Raw genomic sequence first — 22,544 nt, 5'->3', positions numbered from 1 at the left:
AGGAAAAAATTCCATAAGATTCTTGATCAATGAAAACCAAAATCCCGTTGACTAGCTTTCCCTTCTCTCAAAATCCAAAAAAAGAACTTACACTTGAATACCTCTCTACTAATATGGCAACCAATTAACTGATTTGGCTCTCTCTACGTGTCCAATTTAGAAGAGATTCTAACATTAAATCACCCCCACAACACAATATCCCACTCCCTTCACCCACAAACAGCAACAGCAGTACAATTGAATAGAATGAATTTGTAATAAACGGCAATCCGTTGATCATCAGGTTGTTAAAATATTTTTTATTATGTCGATTACTATTTCCCTCCACGTTTCTTCTGAATTTTCTCTATTTGAAATTTGACATAAGCCATCAGTCATATCAACCAGAGTTGGACTTGGAACAACAATTGATAGGACGAAGTGTGCGTCAGTCAATTTATTATTACACATTATGTGATCTCAAATCTTGGCTTATATTTTTAAGTTAGGTGTGATCCACTCTGGCCTGCCATCAAAACCAAGGTGGGGTTGACACACTTACATGAATGATGGAGGCTGCGTCTTTTGTCTCCACGTGAATTCGATCCAACTCTTCACTCTTATATTTTCAGACGTATTAATTTCTCGAATTCAATTTGTTAACTATCGAATTATATAAGTTTATTTCAGTATACATCACATATGAGTAAGAGAAATGATTAATATTATGTATTTTGGTTCTAGTGCCACTTTGGTTTATGAATTTTAAAATATGATAATTCAATATTTAAAATACGATAATTTAGTATCCATTAGTTAGTCATTAAGTGGTATTTGTAAAGACACAAATGTCTTTTGATTATCATCTATTTTTTTTTATTAATCATTTAAATATTGACAAAAAATGAACAGTCCCAAACCTTTTTCTATTCAAGAAAGTTGGGTCATGTTTTAGTGAGCATTCTTTTGGTGACTTCAACTTTATTGAATAGAAGAGGCAAGGATTTGAGACTTTTCATTTTTTTTTTGTCAATGTTTAGACGATTGATAAAAAAATTTAGATAACACTTGAAGGGTATTTGTGTTTTTTCAAATGCCACTTAACTGTTGATTAACGGTAGCTACTAAATTAGCACGCTTTGAAAGTTCAGGTACGGAATTGTCATCTTTTAAAGTTTGAGGACCAAAGTAACACTAAGCCCTAAGTACAAGATACTAATCAGGAATTTTCCCTATAAATAATGTTTAATTATATGTTTATCTATACGACTCAGATTTCTGTTTTTAGTTTCCCTTACATATATATTTTTTTTTTAACTTTGGCTATCCCCATATTGTTGATCATGATCTGAATGGAATCTCTCCTTTCAAACTATCCATTATTATTAATCCATTTCTGGTACTCTGTCCATATATGCTTTCTAATACATTGATGGATATGATTTTCTTTTAGGTTATGTTTGGTTTGAAGGAAAAAGTAGGGAAAGGAAGGGAAAGACAAGGAAATCTATACAAGGTTTGTTAAGGTTTTCCCACCTTTCCCTTCCTTTCCCTACTTTTTCCTTCAAACCAAACACAATCTTAATGTTGCCATTAGAACCACCCATTTATTGGCCATGGTTGCTCTTGATTCGCAACATCCCACCACATTCTTTAGGGGGAAAATGCCACTTGTGGTTGAGGGGGGCTGGCCATTGTATAAGCATGGTCCAATGAAAGCGTCTGATCACCTTTTGATTTTTGTAATATAAATCTAAATTTTAAACTGAAAACCATAAATCTTAAATCTTTAAACCCTAAACCCTAAAACATAAACTCTATATTCTTGACCTTAAACCATCTGAAACTTAAGTATAAAATGCATTTGGTTGGATGCATGTCTTTTCTGACCAGGTAGGAGCTAATATTTTTCTGTATCACTTCTCTTTATTTGCCACACCATATTATTGTTGTTTATTCATGAAATGTTTGGGGTTGATCAAATAGAAATAGGAGTTAAAATATGAATTGTTATGCCACACAATCAGAAATGCTTTGGGTTGATCGGTACAATTTGTTGTTGTTACTTGAAACCAAGGTTCAAAATATTGTTACGTATCGGCCCATATCGGCCGATAAGTATCGTATCGGGGCCTTCTCGATATGCCCCTACAGTGGGTGTATCGGGTCAGGCCATGATTCAGAGAGTAGCTGGGACTTAAACCGATCCCTCTAAACCGGTTTTGGTAAATAAATAAATAAAACACAAAAAAAGCACCAGTATAGGCCGATACACCCTACCGTATCAATATTTAGAACCTTGCTTGAACTCTAAACAGCAATGATCAGTCCCGATGTACATTTTTTGGTTGAAGTGACTCCCTTATTAACATGACAACTCATCTTAAAACTATAATGTGGAATGACACGGAAGGGTTTTTACCCATTAAACCCTCACCCTGAATTTTGATAGATCCTACCTCATTGGTTACCATTTTTATGACACGGCTAGATTGGATACAAGTTTTTTTTTTTTTTTTTTTTCCAGTATCATAGTTGCACTCCCTTGGCATTATTGTGGAGTGGGTGCTGATGTTTCATAGACCCTGTTTGGCTTGCAGGAATAGGGGTTTGGAATCAAAATTAGAATGGGCTATTCTGATTCCAACTGTTTGGTTGGGTGGAATGGGAATCCCATTTTCATTCCTGCTGGAATTGTCATTCCCTGCTTATCCTTTGGGAATGAAATCTCATTTCTGCTGATTTCAATTCCTATTCTAATTCCAATATGAACTAAACAGACTATGAGAATAGACCATTCCGATTCCAATTCTAACTACAAAACAAATAGACCCTTAATTACAGCTTAGGCGTACCTCATTACTGTTATGATGAGGAGTCTAACCCAAATGTAATAGAATGCTAGTGAACATTTTTCTTTACTGGACTCTGATTTGGGCCATTTATCATTTATGTCTACAAAGCCAAATTTTGAGCAACAACTCTATCATAACTCTCCCTCAGTCTCTCTCTCCATAATTTGTTGTTGTTATATATATATATATATATTTTTTTTTTCTGAAATAAGACACGAGTAATGAATATGATTTTGGTTGCATCATCCATAGGCACATCGAAGAGGTGGGGGCACCAAATAAACGGTCTTCATCAGCCTTTGAGGTGGGCCATGTCTCTGGTTCTTTTGTTTTCTCAAATAATTTCGTTTTTTCAAACTTTTTCTTTTTCTCTTTAGAGGGATGGGCCGGGCCAAAGTGTAGCTCCCTGGCACAAATAATATGTGGGCAAGAGGTAGCAATGATGGGTACATATAATCCTTTGTTTTAGAAAGTTGCCCACTCAGTTCTCTCCCCCTTCCCCTCGTGTGTGTGTGTGTGCTGGCGTCGACATTCCGCCACTATCTCTATCTTATCTCTCTTCACTCTTCACTCTTCTCTTCTGCCATCAAACATCAAACATCAACCCCCCTTCTTTCTCTTCATTCTTCTTTCCCTTTGTAATTATGGTATACACAACAAACACAAGCGCTGATTCCGGCAACACGTGAATACGGAACCCATTTATCTAGTTTATTCTCCTTTTTATCCTGTCCATCTTTATTTATATATTCTATAATTCTTCTTTTTTGTTGAACAACCATTGCTTTTTCTTTTGTTATTCTAGTTAATACAGTTGAATTGTTTCTTAGTATTACTATTATTGATTCTTTTTTAGCTTATATATATATTAGGTATAAGTTTGTTACGGTTCAGCCGTTCAGGCATAAAATATGGCGTTGCGCCAGGCGCCAGCTCAGTGCCATCTCGCACCGCCACCACCAAACTTCCAACCTTCCTGACCCAGCTTAAGCTTCCTTTGTAATATTTGTATTAAATAAAGAAGAGAATAAAAGGGCAGGAATATTAATAATTAATATAGGGGCAAAGTTTAAAATATCGTTATCGGGGCCTATGGGGTCAGGTTATGGGTCAGAGGTAATCGGGATTTAAACTAATCCCTCTGAACTGATTTGAAAAAAAGAATAAAGCATAAAAAAAACACGGATACAGGCCGATCGATATTTAGAACGTTATATAGGGGCCTCATTTCATTATAAGACTTATGAGTGGCACTTCCGTTAATCACCACGTGTCTCATGTATAGAGAATCTGGACCCATCATCAAAATTTAATATATCCATTTGATTTAAAAATTGCTTTTGCTATCTAGGTTTTACTTTCTTTTGATCTTGCCCACCCATCTTTATTTTTTGATCTTATGATGGTCCACAGGCACAGGCTAAAAATTTCATAATCCATGCCATGAGTCGTATATATAGTAAACCCGAGTTTGGTTAACTAATTAATGAATATATAATTTCTAATTACTTGGGTAATTAGTTAACTAATGAAGACCATCTCTATATGTAGCTGCAGTATTATATTAGACGGCCCAAAGCCAAAACCCAACCCAATATCATCGTGAATCAGTGAATGGACCCCCGGTCTTCTACCTGAAAAGAAAAGACTCTAAATGAATGGACCCGGTCTGCTCTGCTTCTTTTTCCTTTTTCAATTTCCCAGATGCAAGGGGGCGAAAAAAGTAGGTCTGGTTTTTTGCAGTGTGCATTGAGTACACTACACACACACTTCTCTCCGTATATCTGAACTCTTAAATTCTAATTTATACGGAAATTAATTCATGGAATGAAGGAAAGAAAAATGAAATATATATATATATATATATATATATATATAATATGGTGGAGAATCTACACCGGAGAACTAAAAAGAAAAACGGTTTTAAATTCGAACAAAAAAAGGTAACCCAATCGCCACGTCATCAAATGCCAACCTGGCATTTGCCAACTAGGACTGCGCACGCGCACGCATGAACCCTATTACCCTACTCCTTATAAAGAAATAGAACACCATTCTTTCTCTCTCTCTAGTCTCTGGTTTCGACTCTCGTCTCTCTACTCTTCAAGTTCAAGGCGTGGCATTTGGCTTTCATTACTTTCCTCCTCCTTCTCATCTTTCTTCTCTTTCTTTCTCTCTCTTCTCTTCATAACTCATTTTCTCTCTGAAACCAGCAAAAAGAACAGGCCCTCAAGCACACATCGATTACACTGTCAGCCTATGTTCCCTTCTTCTCCGCATTCTCTCGCAGTTAACAGCTAGATACTGAGAGAAAACAACAGCAACAGATACTCTGTTCAAGAAATGTCGTCTCTCTTTCTCTGTTTTTTCACATGCTCTGGCTTGATTAATCGCTCTTGCAGCTTTTGACACTTCCCCAGCAGACAACAAAGCGAGAGTAGGCCGAAACCTTCTGCCGTTTTGCCCGTCTCCTCTCCCCGCCTGTATTCCCGTCTTCTTCTTTTTTTTAATACCAACTTCTTCGGTCTATAAATCTTCTAAAGATGGATAGTTGGGAGAAATCGCTAAGAGACGACAGATTTCTTCGTCAAGAGAGAAAGAACCCATCTTTCTCTTCCACCCTCCTCGACGCAATTTACCGTTCCATAGACGAAGGCGACGGAGAAGGAGAACAAGAACTTGTTCTCTATAGAGAAAGCATGGGGAGGAAACAGAGCTGTACCAGCAGCGGCCTCAAAGGAAGAAGTTTCTTAGAGATGGACAGTCTTCGGCGAGGGTGTATGATCGAGAAATGGATGGACAAAAAGGTAAGCGAGAAGGTCGTTTTCCGTCGTAAGTCGACGCCGGAGTTCGACCTCAAGTTACAGAACGATCGAAATTCCACACTCCTCAATTCCACTTCATGCTCTTCAGATTCTAGCTCCGGAGGTGGATTTTCTTCTTCGGAAGCGGAGTCCGTTTACGGAGTTAGATCGAGGTCGTCGGGTTTCACGGCGCAGAAGTCGAAACCGGTTCGAACTTGTATACCGGTTCGGTCGGAGAAACCTCTGCACTACTACGATCATGAACTAGAGATAAAGTTGCATGCTTTTGAAGAAACTCATCGTCGTCATCATCTGGAGAAAGATTCAGTTCCACAGCAGAAGCCTTCGAAAAACGAAGGCGGTCGTTTCATCAAGACTAAATCCAGAGCACTAAAGCTCTATGGCGATCTAAAGAAGGTGAAGCAACCGATCTCCCCAGGGGGACGACTTGCAATGTTTCTCAATTCTCTGTTTACTTCAGGTAATGCCAAGAAGGCAAAGATATCATCTTCGGTTGGTGGTGGGGAGGATACGTGTTCTGAGAGGAACTCGAAATCGGCGCAGGCGTCGACATGTTCGTCGGCGTCGTCATTCTCGAGATCGTGTTTAAGCAAAAGCCCATCTTCCAGGGGAAAATTGAGTAATGGCTTGAAGAGGTCCGTCCGATTCTATCCAGTTAGCGTGATCGTGGACGAGGACTGCCGACCGTGTGGACACAAATGTCTATATGAAGATGATCCGGGCCTGATAGTGAGACCAATTGCAGAGCCCCGGTTGATGAATGAGGAACTTAAATTCCACTTAATGGAGAAGAACAGGCGAGTGGAGGAAGCAGCACGAGATCTTCTGAAGAGCTATCAGAAGAAGAGTGATTTCGAAATGAGAGACGCCAACGTCGACGTTCGCGACGATGACGACGAAGAGGAAGACGACGACGATGATGCGGCGAGCTACTCAAGCTCCGACCTTTTTGAGCTCGAGAACCTAGCAGTAATTGGTATCGACAGGTATCGTGAAGAGCTTCCGGTGTACGAAACAACCCATCTCGATACGAATCGCGCCATCGCTAGTGGCTTGATTCTGTAGTTGTTCCAGCAATATTGTCATCAAAAAGGGGAAAAAAATATATTACCATCCTTTTTGAATTTTTATGGTTTGGAGGTTTATTCTACACCAGAGAATAATCAAATACTTACCTTTTTTTTCGGTTTTTTAATTGAAATGTTTTTCTTTAAGTAGTTAATTTTCATTTTAATTATATAAGAAGGAAAGATTTGGGTAAAATGCTTCTTCCCTCGAAGAATCAGAGGTTGGAATATGTTGATCAGAAGCAATATAGATGAACAGAAAAGAGAGAGAGAGTAAAGAGGAAGTAATGAAGATTCGAGATCACGTTCACACGCAAAATGGGAAAAGGCTTGGGAGACGAAAGAAGATGAAGGCGAGATAAAGCAGAGGCAGATCTTCGCTCTATCAAGTAGTAGTGAGTACTGAGTACTACGAGAAGAGAGAAAGTGAGAAGCTTTTGCTTTCTGTGCGGGACCCCATCCGTTCCCCCTCACCAGCCATCGCAGACATGGCCGTCACCAAAGAGAAGAAAAGAAATCGAGGAATATCTACTATTACTGCGCTCATTCCTTCTTTGCTTCTTGTTCTTAGAGATTGATGAGATTAGGATTCCACTTGGGATTTAATCTCGTATCCTATTCGTCAGATTTCATCGGTCAAAAAGAAGAAAAGAAGTTGGAGCCTATTAATCCGTTCTAAGCTTTTATATATATCTTTATTTATTCCCATTTTTTCTCCTCTTCCAAAGTTAAAAATATAAAAGAAATTTACTTAAACCTCTCCTCTCCTTAATTATCTGACAATAACTAAAGCTAGCTATCCCTTCAATTTGACTACGGACTGGAATCTTCTTGTTGGTTAAAATCCAATACTACCCTTAACTTGAATTAAATATGCTAATATATCTCACATTAGGGATAGCAATGTGGCAAGTTCGGGAATCTTTGATAAATTTTATACTCTATTCATCACCTTAATCTTCCAACTCATACCCTCATCAAAACTTTTAGCGGCTCCTTTCACATGAAAACGTAAAATCCTCCCTAACCCCAACCTGGAAGGTTATAACATCCCAAAACCCATCTTCGCCCCAAAATCTATTTTCCCAGAAAAAAAACCACTCCATTTGGACAGGTATATGCTGGTTAGGGTGATATTTGGCACTGATGTTGATTCTTTCTTATTGATTTTTTAAAAGTCAGTCAATTTTGTTATTTGTTATCATTTCCGTATAAACTGATTTTTCAGAATTAGACTTTTGAGTCTGCTTGGTTAGCTGGAGATCATGAAAATCACCAAGAATCGGTTTTTGACCGGTTGTCTGAAAATTATCAAAATCGACTAATGAAACATAAATTTCAGCGCAGATTCCACTGACGTGGATCTGACATGGCAGTGTTTCTAAGGAAATCTCCATCGGTGGCAAACATTCCCTAAATCAGAGAGAGAGAGAGAGAGAGAGAAAGAGTACACCTGATCTAAATATTTAATTGTTCTCTGCTCACTAACCAGTAGCCATAAGATGCCACAGTGGGTAGTTTTGATATTTAGAAAGGTAAATTGGTCAAGTGTTGAACAGACAGACAGATGGGAAGTAAATGGTCAAAAGGTATTAAGACAAGAGGAAAGTTTAGGTAACATTACCAAAATAAATTGTGTATGCAATTCTCCGGCGGATACTTTTACCCCTGAAATGCTTTTACTGGCGGTTAAGGAAGGTAAGTTTCAGGTGATTAGGACGTGAGATGAATAGCTTGTTCCCTAAAGGAGTATTGAGTGTATGACAACAGATCATTCATCTCCAATACATTGAATCGAATGTTCCAGCGTCCTTTCTTTCAAGTCGGAATTTGGGATTCTCAGGCTTTGCCAAAGCAATGTGGAAAGGTCCGGACTATATGACATCCCAATTCAGACGGACTGTCTCAATTCTGTTCACGTCTTTCTCCCTCTTTATTCTTATCTTTGCATCCAAAATGCAGCCCTTTTTCTAAAGCGTTTTATTCACTTGCACTTTGAGAAATTTTAATTCCTTAATTAGTCACTACAATACCCTATCATCCCTCACATTATTTTAAGGTGGCATTAAGTCCCCGATTGTTTTTTTGTAAGTTATTTATCAGGGTAATTACATTTATTCATGCTTTTTTATTTCGAAAATAGGGAAATTTTGTTTCATTCAAGTATTGGTATTGTACCTCTGTAATTGATATTTAAGAAATTTCACATAAATAAATTTTAAAAAATAACATAAATTTTTTAGTCAATAAAAACCAAAATCCCATTGACCAATTTTCTCTCTTCTCAAAATTTAAAAAACAATGAAAGTATTTTTTAAAATGTAATGGCCTAGGATCCAACCCTTATAACTGCAAACTGCTCTGTTCCCCATTGAGTAATATGCAATACCAAATTAAGAAAAAGAGGGCACACGTGCACGCTTACGTTTTCTTTTTCTTGTTCGCCTGCAAGTGCACACTTACCTTTCACTTGGAGATTTTGCAAATAAATGTGAATCCCTGGTTAGCATGCATCTTTTTTTCTTTTTCTAAGTTCAATAGATCAAAAATATTTAAAGCTAGATGATGATTATGATGACATATAAGCCCATGTACCTAATCATTATTCCCCCTCTTTTTTACGAATCGATACGGAGGGCAGGAGTGGAAAAGAAAAAAATGGGTGACATCAAATCATTTCTCACTATGTCAATCCATGTCTACTTTTAACCTACCCCTGGCTCTTCAAGACTTATAGCTTCAACCCATTAAGGTCAATTCTTCTTACTGGGTGCAATGGATTAACATTAACATAGTATTTTATTTGACCATTCGAAAGAAAAAAAGAAAAAAAAAAAATTAGATGGATTGTTATTATCATATCATCTGATTCTAAGTAAAGGGAAAAAGAAGTTGGTTGATGGTGATTGAACTCTTAAATCACACCCTAAATGAGAACAAACTGTTACATACTTTTAAGAATAACTTACAAGGACCACACCCACACAATCATAACATTGTGATATGCTTATTAAGTTCACTTGAAAATTCTTTTATTTGACTAATGTTATCATAAAGCTTTCTCTATTTAATTATACCTAACCCACATTAGGGTGACCATTAAATTATACCAAGAAAAGCCTAATCTATATAAATATATGTATGAACATGCACAAAAAGGGGTTTCAAATTCAAGTTACTGTTTAATTTACTAATAAGTTAATTAACAATATATGGTGATAAGATTGCTACCATTCTGATCCGGATTATTTAGTTGTGAACTTTTGGGAAGAAGGAATATAAAAAAATACTGGACATTGGACTCCTGGGATCTTAGACGACTGTTTGAGAGAATTTTAATTAGTAGGACAAAGCTTGTCAAATTTTGCATGGGGTTGATGAATTAACCATCAATGCTTTATAAGAAAAATCCAAAAGGGTTGTGCATGTATTAGCATTATAGCATGGCATGCTACCATAAAACTATAAACAATCGAGATTGAGCCCAATTGTAATCGATGATTCTTCATTTTTATAAGAGAAATACCGTACAGTTGGTGAGATGGGGGGTTGACAACAATTATGAGCTTAAGGTGATGGATGGGTCATGGGTGAAGGAATGAGGCAGGAAGCTTAGCAGTAGCTAGCAACAAGGCAACAACAACCTAGCCTAGGCGTTGACCCCCCATATATAACTCCTATGCCAATTCCCCAATCATAACCATCGATTCCCCCTATACATCTATTTTGCTTTCTTATTTCTTTTTATACATATATTTTCTTCTTATTTTAATAAATTGAAAATATTTGGGAGTTGATGTTTATAGCGGGGTGGGGTGGGGATAAATATATATTTGGGGAATTAATAAATGAATTCAGACTCTAAAAATGACTTCTCTATTTGGCAATTAAAGATAGAAAACAATAAATGATAGTTCAAAATGATCAAAAATCTTGAAGCTTCATTTAAAATTTCTTATCTTTCTCTGCACTATATATATATATATATATATATATATTTTTTTTTTTCATTTAATAATTATGTATACCATGGTAGATTAAGATGCTTATCAAACAATCTAAATATTCAAAGACAAAACCCCAAGAGTTAATTACATTTTTTGGCCATCTAGATTGTTAAATGGTCTTAGCCGATTGAACTAGACCTAAAAACAGGTATAATTTGGAAGGAACCCATGTATAGTTGGGATTATTAGGACTGAAGTATGGGCACTGGCCTAACCGTTATGTGCGCAATCCAATCGAGAAATTGATTACACTTGGGGCAAATGGTTGAGTATGAGTTTGACCATCCAACAGAAAGTCAGAAACCAAATCTTATTTAATTTGGTACGAAATACTAAGTTACTAAGCACACAAAGGATTAGAACTCGCAGGTATCAACTTAATTAATAATTAGCGAAAAGTTCCACAGGCTAGCAAAAAATAGTTGCGCTTGTTCCATCAAGGGTCGTTTCGTGGTGCTATAAAAAGCCCCTCATGTGAGGGCAACTTTTCACCCGTAGATTGGTGTTTCAGATGGGGCATTTGACAAATGCATGGTGACAGGGGTATGGTTGTTTTTAGTAGATCTCAATCAGACGTCCCAAAAGCTTGTTTGACAAGGGAAGTCGGTTATCCACTTTGTGCAGTGTGGTAGATGGTGTTGTTAGGAACAAGATATCAGTACCCTCAATTCTTACGCTATTACTACATTGAATTGAAGGCGAACGGCGAACGGCGAACCTACCTAGTTGATGTTTCTGGTGGGTGGCTGAGTGGTGGTGGTGACCATTCAATTTGCAGAAATTGTATGTCACTATTAGAAAAACGTAAATTACAAAGATCCCTTTTTATGGGGTTAGTAATAAATAACTGAGAAAATCTATAATGTGGGAAATACATGGTATGGGAAGAGCTTTAATCAATCAAAGTCCATTCATAAATTTTGACAAATTATATCTGATTGGCTATCATGTTTATGTTTATGATATCAGTTCATTGGTTAAAAATTTCTCAAATATCATATGTTTCTGATATCATAGTAAAAAATTACCAAAACTTTCACATGAACCTTATTTTTTTTCAATGCTCTTTTCTCTTAAATCCTAATTGATGAAAAATACCAAAATTTCTCTAAATGAAATTAGCTAAAATAACAAGAATGGTTTCAATGGCATTGAAAAAAGTTTTTTTTTTATAAATCTTAATTCATTTCATTGTCATGAATGTATCTCTTCATATTAAAATACAACAATTATCTAGTCCTTTCTCCAATAAATAAAAAAAACATAAATTTATATATATCATAAAGAAATATCTACCATTTCATTTGAATATCAATCTAGCTAAAAATCTATAATTATATATTAGAGCAATCAAGAGGACATCAACAATGTTATATTTAATAAACTATTTGAATCATAAATTATTCAAATAAATAAGAAAATGATAGTTTGGAGATTAAAAATGCTTAAACAGCTTAATGAAAAATTTTAGTGGAGGAAGGTATTTGTTGCAAAGTAAAAGTTTAGGGGGTATTATTTATCACGGACTCATATATTAAGGGGGGTGTTTGTAATTTACCTAAAAAAAAGATTGTACATATTTTTATAAGTGGAAGCATGTTAAGTATGTATGATGAAAGTTTGTGTGAATGTGTTGATTGAGGCCGGCCCCTACTTTTACACAGTTTATTAAAACCCACCCTAATATTCTAGAAATTTGAACATGTGACCTTCTCAGTTGATTCTCACCACAGAGAGGCAGAGAGGACAATTGGGTCTCTGGCTCTGAAAGTAGCTCCCCAGGAGGGTGAAAGGACAATTGGGTTTGGCCCTTAGCACAAACAGGATGCGACTCCAAAATATTGTACCACAACAAATGCCCTCCTCCTTAACAAATCTACAATTGTATGGTGTATTGTACAAAATTGTACTAATAAAAATATGAGGAAGCTAGTACTGCCATGTTCTCTGTCGACCCCGCACGTGCGCTGGCGCACTGGCAGTCTGCAACTGCGACTTCAAATCATGTGCCATACAAACAGTACAAAGTTGAAGTTGAGTACATTGAAGGGGGTGGGTGGAGCCCTGGAGCCGAGCCTGCTGATTACAAGGAGAAAGGAAGCGCATGCATTTTGTCTCATCCTCCGTCCGGTCAGTGTCAAGTGTCAACTGTCATGCACCACCACCACACCTCACTTCACTGATTTCCTCCTCCTCCTCCTCCTCCTGCCTACCTCTCTGCTGCCTGTACCGCTTTACGTACATATATGCACACGGGTGATGGTGAAGTGAAGCTGATCCCCTGCAACCAACCTGCAAAACATTATTCTTCCGGTATCATACCCCTTCCGGCATCATATATATTACAACACCTAATCAACCGAAGTAACACTAATTTCCTACCTCATCCTTTGGTAACTACAGCTGAACGAACCCATATGATCATACCCAATGTAACGTTTGGAGAGACATTTTTTAACCGGGTTTCACAACCTTTTGATCAGTCAATTTAGGGCCCCACACGAGTGGGTGCCCTCTCGAGCTTTAATCACTAGTACCCAAGGAAGGAAGGAGACTCGAGAGAGATCAGGGTGGGGAGGGGGGTTAGGCAGCTTTTGGTAAAGACATTGGAAGAGTAAAAGAGAAGAAAGAGATGGGTATATTAGTTGGCGATCCCGAGGAGTGAGAGGAGACCGGAGAACAGAGACCAATGAACCAAACGGTAACAGCTTTTCTTTTTTCCGTTTGCCTCTTAAAAGAGAAAGGGGGTGACACATGATTGTGTTTGATCGGAACAACCTTACTTTTTTTTTTTTCTTTCTTGGCTGCTGGTTTAATTGGAATATGTGCTGTGCGCATTCAAAGGACCGGACTAAAGTTTAGTCGATCGATCTTCTTTTTCTTTTCTGGGATTGGTGGGAGGGGTGTTTGTTTAGCAATTCAAATAGTCTTTGCTCAGAATTGTGGTCCTATTGGTATCAAAGCGATCGATTCATGAATATGAAAGACTCTTTCGTTTCTTTTTTTTTTTTGGAGGGTGGGCTGTGCTCTAACTTTGGATCATTGAGGCAACAAATCAAACAGGGAGCCAACGTGTTTAAAACGAGGAATCCAGCAATATTCAATCCTCAAATAATTCAACAACCAGGGCTAGCTAGCTGGCCCAACTTGAATGGCATGCATGCACTACCCACTATCTAGTGTTGCCTGAACTGGCCCACTCCTCTATTGCTCCAGATTTTAAGACATTACTACTCTCTCAATGTTATAGATTCCGACTTGCCACCTTCATTCTTCTAGTGTTTGCAGTTAGTCATTGAAGTATTAATAAGGGAAAATTTCATATTAGTATTCTGTACTTTGGGTCTACTGACATTTTGATTCTAGAACTTTAAAATGTGATGATTTAATATTCGAAATTTCAAAACATGTCAATCTAGTATTATGTCATTAACCAGCCATTAAGTGCTATTTAAAAAGACAAAAATACCATTCGAAATTCTCTATATCAACCATCCAAATATTGACAAAAAATGAACAATTTCAAATCTTTGCCTCTTCTGTTCAAGAAAGTTAGGATCACCATAATGTTCACTGAGATGTAATCCCAATTTTCTTGAACAGAAAATGCAAAGATTTGTGACTGTTCATTTTTTGTCAATGTTTAAATGGTTGATAAAAGAGTATTTATGTCTTTTCAAATGACATTTAAAATTTTCCCTATTAATAATAATAGTAGAGAAGCAGCAGAAGCAAGTCATCAGAAACGATGAGAGGAATCAATCCAATTAAGTGCTGTAAATTAATGAGGGAGGACAATGGTGATAAAATCACGGTTCACCCACCCCACTACCACCACTATGGTGTTCGTAGTGTCGGGCTGGTGCGACACCTCTACTACTTATCCTTTTCGGGTGATCTGATCGAATCTGAAGAGTTATTTCAACGTGGACGCCAGAGGCCTCAGTGGGAAAGGAATATTCCCCTCGATCGGCTTCAGGACGTGTAATGGTGACTGGAGACTTGGTGAGCGGGGTCGGGCCGGTCGGGGGTTGCACACTCCACACTCCACACTGTGTCTCACTTTTTTATCCTTGCTTGCTTTTTCTTTTCCCGTCCGGTTCCGGTTGGGTCCTCGGTCCTCTGGGCAAAGCTCCCCAGGCCTAGCCAACTTACCCTAGTTGGCCCTTGACATGTCTGTTCCAGCTCGGCCTACATTTGGACGGACTACGAGACACTTCTGGGATATAGAGACATGGTTAAATTTCAACATCACGAAACGTGCAAACTGTTCTGTGTAGAGTTGTATGGTTTCCACCTTTCAGTGACTGATATAGAGACATGGTTAATTTTGTGACATGGCAGTTCATTTGTTCTCATCAGAGTTTCGCTCTCGTTGCATGGTTTCCACCTTTCAGTGAACATATATGTCTTTGAGAGTAGCTTACTAGCTAGCTTATCGAGTTATTATGCAACTCCAGTGTTTCCCCAAATTCTCTTCTTTTTGACTGATTAGTTGAGTCTTCTTTGACTAGTAATGAATTATTTTTGTTTTTAAGATACTCATGATCATCAGTTGCTGTAGATGATGAAATCGGTGTAACTGGGTAGGGCATGAAATGTTGCGGGTGGATATATATGAGATAAAACCATGCATCCTCCATGTCCTTATTCAGCCTACTTCATCGATCATGCCCTAGAGACGAGTAAATAAAAAGGGTTTGCATTGATGTTGATGGTCTAACTGAACGGTGCTTGGGTCGAGCTGAGCCTGAGAATGGCAAAGTTCAATGGTTGTTAGGTATAGTGAAAGCTTGACACTATGTTATTTCTTTGTCATTAATCGTCTCTCTGTCATTTTCTATCTATTTTTTTGAGTGTCTAAGGACAATGTTATGTTATGTTAGCCTTGTGTCATCTCCATGGACGACTTTTGGAACACTACCAGGCCCCATTGTGCTTGATGTTCATCCATATATTAGTTATTAGATCACCATAAAATGACCAGATTCAACCCACGTACGTAGATGAGAATTGAGAATGACTGACTGTCTTCTGCCCAAGAATATTGACACTTCAGTCGACGCACGCTTCACATACTGTTGTTGTTTTTTTTGGCGGATTCAGCTTTTTATGTTTGATGACTTAAAACGCACCCATCATACTTGCAGCAAGAACAAGCCGACCTCCTTGTTGCTGTGTTTTCATTAGTTTCATTGTCATGCTTTTATACCGTCTTGGGGTGTCATTGAAAGAGAAATTAGTGCTCCTGGTGCTGCAATCCAAGGCCCAATAATCTCCATGACTCCATCCATAGATCAGAAAAGCTTTTTTTTTTTTTAATTATGACGAGCCCTTTCAGTCTTCAAAAGGGTTGCATAGTTAGATTTTTAGGGGATGTTAATTTGTTATCAGTGCCGTTTTTTTCAAAAAACGCCTATCAAAAAATGGCATTGATTTCAAACATGGTCCTTAGAATTCAGTTAAGTACCTCCGGGCTCTATATATATTTCCTATTATTATCTTATGCCAATTAGGCGCAATTAATTGCCGCATTAGCAAAAAAGTGAAAATGTTGTTATCTCTTAAATTACTTTCACACAATCTAAGACATTTAATGTTGCTTGGAACGACTTAAAAACACTTTAGGCTCAGTTTTGAAAGACTACAAATGCAAATATATACAATACAAATACATACAAAATTAGGTTCAGTTTTAGGGCTGCAACTTGGGCCGGGTTGGCCCAAATCCAACCTGAAAAAGTTGGGTCGGATTGATGATCGGGTTAGGATTAGGGCTGAAATTCTTGAACCTAACCTTAGTTCAGGTTGGGTTAGGGTTAACCCCTCGGGCAACCCGACCCCCTATAGTACTAGACTACTAGTCTATTAGTTTACAACTCTACTACATGTTATATATATAATATACATTGATTTGTTTAAATGCATGATAGTTGTATAGCCCCCTTTCTTTAAGTTATTCACAGGTACTTGACTACTTGTCTTTTCCTTTTGTCTTGTAATTTTTATATGTGATCTATCTAATAGATTCAAATTATTTGTTTGATCCTATGAGTTGTTATTAGTGATTTTATTTCCATAATTTTGTGTTTTATTATTGTTGATTTCATGAATTTATATTTTTGAGAAAAAAATTTATCATAAATCATAACTCATGATAAACAAATACTTATTTTTCTACTAGATTTTAAGGGATGGGATGGTTGGGTTGGGTTAAAGGTTGGACTGGGTTAGGGTTAGGGTTGGGGGTTTAGAACATAGGGTTGGACTAGGATTGGCCTCAACCCGACCTAACTCTGTCCGACTTGCAGCCCTACTCAGCTTGGAAGAAGCACAGATGCAAATATGTAGAGTGCAAATACTAATATGTAGAGTACACAAATACACAATATAAGGTTTTGCACTAGCTCTATATATTTGTATTTGTACTCCTTCCAAACTGAGCTTAAACCAAAAAACAAAAAAGTGAGGGAGAGCAAGTAACGTGATGAACAACTCAGTACCAACGACCTTTCCTAGTTGTCCTTGGAGGTTTACGTGACCTTAAGCTATAATACTAAAAATAAATTTATTATTGGAGTCGAGAAATGTAGCAGAGTATAGTAATATCTATGGTTTTCAAAACCTGACTGGACCGGACGGTCGGATTGGAGGTTTTCTCCAAAATTGGATTTTTACAAAAAAAAACGTTGATTTGGTCAATAAATCACTGACCCGGGTGGTTGAACCATTCAAACCGTTCGACGGTTTAGACAATTCTTTTTATTTTTGTCAGAACGAGCCATCTATTTGGTTCTAACAATCGGACCATTCAACCTGGGAACTGGACCCCTAACCGGTTTGTTGTCCGGATCAGTTTTAAAAACTTTGGTAATTACAATTTTATTCAAGCCCCAAACGATACTGAAATTTTGAGAAATTTCATAAATTTAGGTGAAATTGACTGTTTAACAGGCTATCGAACCAATGATAAAGTTTCACGCCAGTAATAAAATATATGGGACTCGCACCTTTTACAGTGGAGCCCATGAATTTATTACTGACGTGAAATCAAATCATTGGTTCTACAGCCAAGGCGTTCAGCTAATCTAAATTCAGTCTTTTAGAAGCAACAACTTACTTGCATAAATGACAGAATGCGTAATTGAATCGATTGCCATGAAACGGAATTTACCTTAGCAACGTAATTGAATCGATTGTTCATTTGACTGTAACATTAAAGGGGCATAGGGGTGCAACTTGGGTGGGTTGGTTCAGGTCTAGCCAATCTAGATCCCATCCTATAACCTAAATGTTAGACTGGGCCTGACCAACATAAAGCGAAAGCCCAAGTTTGCTAATCTAAGACCAGCCCAAGCTAAACCTAACATAATTTGGGATTGAGTTGTCGCTCTCAGTTGGGCTTGGGTGGGTTTAAAAAAATTTTATTCCTTCGGCTTTTGGGCTTTATAATCTAATTTGAACTAGAATAAAAACACAATATAATGCATTAGTTAAAAAAAAAGGACAATTGTTATGTATCCTTTTCGATATTATCCACACTAGTTGAACGACACGTGCATCTGGTATATTATATATGTGTGTATAGTGTGTTTGTGTAATGATCTTTTTTCATGATTGAAGTAACAAAGCAAAATAAGATAAGATAAAAAATCACCTTACCTCTTATGAAAAACAGAAAAGAAAGATTGAAAAATGGTACTACAGACTTCTCTCTCATCCATTGGCTACTGCTTAGCCTCTTCCATTTGGAAAAAGGGCTTTACAAAGAATTCAGATTGGTGCTCCACAGGCGTCCCACATGCACATCCAGCGTGCATTGGGAACATATTCCGTAGTTATCATGAAGAGATGTTTCCAATACATGGCTGCGATGGGCTGTGGGACACCACGCCTATGCAAATTCCTTTACAAATACATCAACAACCATAAAACCTATAATTAATATCACTCTCAAATCTCACATTCTTTTCTTTCTTGACCTCCTAATGCAACACAATCTCGATTCTATTCATAATTTTTTTACTTCATCTTATAAATGGGAATACAGTGACACTAGGAGGAATTAAAGCCAAATATAAGGGGGTTATGGTATGATAAGTGGGAGTGTTGAAAGTTTTAAACTGTTGCCAGGTTATAATAAAGCAAAAATTTATGAGATAAATTTAAGTGAAACTTTCCCTACTATTATTAGTATTTCACCAAAAAGACTTAAACAATAAGTTATCCAGTTCAGCCACTTAATGAGTTATCAAACGTCCCCTGAACCAGAGCCTTTTTTTTTTTTTGGTAATGAACAGAACTAGATAAACACACAGGACAGAGAAACAAAACAGCAGGAAAACAGAAACAGAACCACACAAAGAAAAACAAACTAACCTAGGAAAGAAGAAGAAAACTAAAAAACTACCACAAAAGAAAACTAAAACAGTCAAGGGGGTTTAAAGGGTCGTCATCCTTTTCAGATATCACTCTAGAAGCTTCAGAGGGCAGCAGGGGAAGCATCCAGAGGGGAGGGGAAGACCAGAATTCTTCAAAAAGAGACTTTCCTCTGATGGCCAACTTATGAGCAGAACTAATTGAGATACGATCAGTACAGATAAGTCTAAACTTCACATCTGAAATAGCATATAGATTATGTAGAGGATGCCAAACTTCAGGTTCACAGCCAAAAGATTTGTGGGAAATCACACTAACTACATTAACTGAATCATAGTAAATGCAAAGCTCCTGTATACCAAGTCTTTTAGCAGCAATACAACACTCTAGAACAGCTGAAACTTCAGCAGAAAAAGCAGAAACCACTTTACAAACACCACATTTAGCAAACAAAAAGTCTCCTGAGGCAGTTGCTATCCAAAAACCAAAACCACTAGCCCCAGGGGGCAAAAGCTACCATCAGACAAAGCTTTAAACCCAGAAACACTACTCCAATTACTCAAAAAACCAGAGCCCTTCAGTTGATTAATTCTGGAATAGCCGGTTGATTTTGGAGGGGAAGCTCTCTTCACTTCCAGCATCCACCAGAACACATGAATTAAAGTAACATGGAGATTAGGCATGGACTCTTCAAACACAAAGCCATTTCTGGATTTCCAGATGAACCACAAAATAACAACAGAAAGTTCTATCACAAAGCCAGCTGGGTCTGCACTTGCTGCCTCTTGAGCTAACCACCAAGCCCACCAGTCAGCAAAAGACCTCTAAAAAATGTACACTTTCAGTTGTTAAACTAATATTACTGCCGAACCAAGTAGCTCTAGCATGCTCACATTGAAAGAGAGCATGCACAATACTCTCCAAGGCCTTTCCGCACAAATTACACAGATCCTTTGCAACAATATTCCTTTTGCACAGGATTTGATTTACTGCAATGCTGCTCTAGCAGCACCTCCAGATGAAATGTTTCATCTTTGGGGAAACTTAAAAAGCGCAGGGTTTTTTTTCCAGAGTTTTGGAGTCAAGGAGGATGAAGACCTTTCTTGAACCATTTCAGCATTTTTACTAATAGCAAATTGATATGCAGATCTCACATAGAATCTACCTTTTGGATTAGGAAACCAGATGAGTTTGTCATCCCCCCCCCCCCCACCCCCCCACCCCACCCCAAACCTAGGAATCTCCGTTTTGCAAATCATGTTGGTTAAATTCTGATCAAACAAATCCTGAAGTTTCTAACATCCCATGTTTTAGTTGATGTGCCAATTAAATCTTCTACCCACCTACCAGGTCCATTCTTAGGTCTTGGTCCCATTGGTTGAAAGTGTTGGATCCCTTGGATCCTGGGCTCATCCCATATGTCAATTTCTTTTCCATTAGCTATGCTCCAGCAGTCCCCACCTCTTAAGACATCTCTTCCAGCTAAGAGACTCCTAAAACCCCAAGAACAATTCTAAGGAGTTTTAATACTCCAAAAAATTTTCCTTTAGAGGTACCTCCCTCTTAGGATTTTAACCCATAAGCCTTCTCTGTTAGTACAGAACCTCCAAACGAGTTTTGCCAACAAGGCTAAATTGAACAGGTGAGGGTCTTTAAAGTCCAAACCGCCTATGGATTTACTTTTGCAAATTTTTGCCCAGCTTACCCAATTTACCTTTTTTTTTTCTCCTTTGTTTCCCCCACATAAATTTCCTCTGTATCTTTGCAAGATGATTACAAACACTTAATGGGATCAGAAAGGACAACCTTTATCATAACCTCCTTCCCTGCAGAAGATAAAAAAGATGTTTTCCACCATTTGGATTTGTTCTCCATTCTTTTACATAAACAATTAAAAATACTCTTTTCTTGATTTACCCAAAGAAGAAGGGAGACCCAAGTAAATGGATGGATTGTTAACTTTTTTAATTCCCAACAATCTTATTATAATTTTTTGAGAGGTTCGGATTTTGAGAGGTTCACCTTCTGACCAGAGGCATTACATTACTTCTGCAGAATCTCCAGAATCACACATCCCTTTGCAATGTTTGCACTTGAGAAGATGTAGGAGTCATCTACAAAAAAACAAGTGAGTAATGGCAGGGCAGAACTGATTAATTCTTATGAAAGAGATAGATCCTACAGAATGAGCATGATGGAGAGCTAAGGATAGAACCTCTGAAACAATTAAGAACAAGTATGGGGAGAGAGGGTCCCCTTGCCTTTAGACCCATAGATGGATAAAATTTTTTATTGGGGCTTCCATTTACAAGCAACTGATAAGAGACAGAACTGATGCATATCATAACCCACTTAATGAAAACAGCCCTAAAACCCTTTTTCTCCATCACATTTTCATTGAAACTCCGTTCCACCCTGTCATGCCTTATTCATGTATAGCTTAATAGCCATGAATTTTTGTCTTTTCCTAGAAGTCTTCATAAAATGGGTTAGCTCATGAGATATTTAAACATTATCAAAAATCATTCTTTCAGGGACAAAGGCATTTTGATTTTGACTAATAAAATTTGAAAGAATGGGTTTTAGCTTGTTCACTAGAATTTTGGCTATGGTTTTATACAATGTGTTACACAGGCTAATGGGTCTAAATTGGCTAGCTGTTTCCGGGTTTTTGCATTTTGGTATAAAGGTTATGAAAGTTCTGTTAACTTCTTCATGAAGGAAACCCTCTTGGAAAAACTCTTTAACTGCTTTTTTAAAACTAGGACCAAGAGTACTCCAGTAATTTTGAAAGAAATAGTTCTGGAAACCACCAGGACCTGGGGCTTTGTGGGGATTCATCTGGAACAATGCTTCCTCAATCTCTTCATCATCTATTTCCTTTTGCAACCAGGAGTTATCTTCTTCACTGACTACCCTCTAAACGATATTTGGGATTTCATGATCTGCTCTTGGGTTAGAGGAGTTAAACAAATCTGCAAAATTATTGATTTGGTCTTGACCTGAGACCCAATTTTCATTCTCATCTTTCAAAGTAATTATTTTATTCCTAGCTCTTCTTCTCAAAGTTGCTTGATGAAAAAACTTGATGTTCTTATCTCCAAGCTTTAACCAATTCTGTCTTTAACTTTTGAGCCCCACAAAATCTCTTCTCTCCTTAGTTCTTCGTCCAATTATTGTTCAAGCTTATGAATTCTTGATTGATTATAGGAACATCTTGGAGCATCTCTTTCAATGTTTAACTGTAATTGCATGTCTTTTATCCTATCCAGGAATTTGCAGAAAGCCTTCCTATTCCACCTCACCAGTTCAGACGGTAAAAGTTTACATTTTCTGACCATTGAACCAGAGCCTGAGGAACCTTCTTACGACCTAACTTGACTTCAGCTAAGCAGCTTGTCGTGGAGTTTAGTAGATACAGCATGATGGTTT

At 37.5% G+C, this 22,544-nt stretch overlaps 1 protein-coding gene across 1 annotated transcript; it reads left to right on the top strand.

Annotated features, from left to right (window-relative positions):
• The first annotated feature begins 4,885 nt into the window (after positions 1 to 4,885).
• LOC104600608 (protein BIG GRAIN 1-like A) lies at positions 4,886 to 6,922 on the top strand. The gene has a single exon (XM_010263656.3). The coding sequence runs from the start codon at positions 5,378 to 5,380 to the stop codon at positions 6,722 to 6,724; it is 1,347 nt and encodes a 448-aa protein (XP_010261958.1). The 5' UTR covers positions 4,886 to 5,377; the 3' UTR covers positions 6,725 to 6,922.
• Positions 6,923 to 22,544: the final 15,622 nt, after the last annotated feature.

The sequence above is a fragment of the Nelumbo nucifera genome, chromosome 8, assembly GCF_055504915.1.
Source record: "Nelumbo nucifera cultivar China Antique chromosome 8, China Antique-T2T, whole genome shotgun sequence".
NCBI lineage: Eukaryota > Viridiplantae > Streptophyta > Magnoliopsida > Proteales > Nelumbonaceae > Nelumbo > Nelumbo nucifera.
This window is presented reverse-complemented; position numbering and strand designations above follow the sequence as displayed.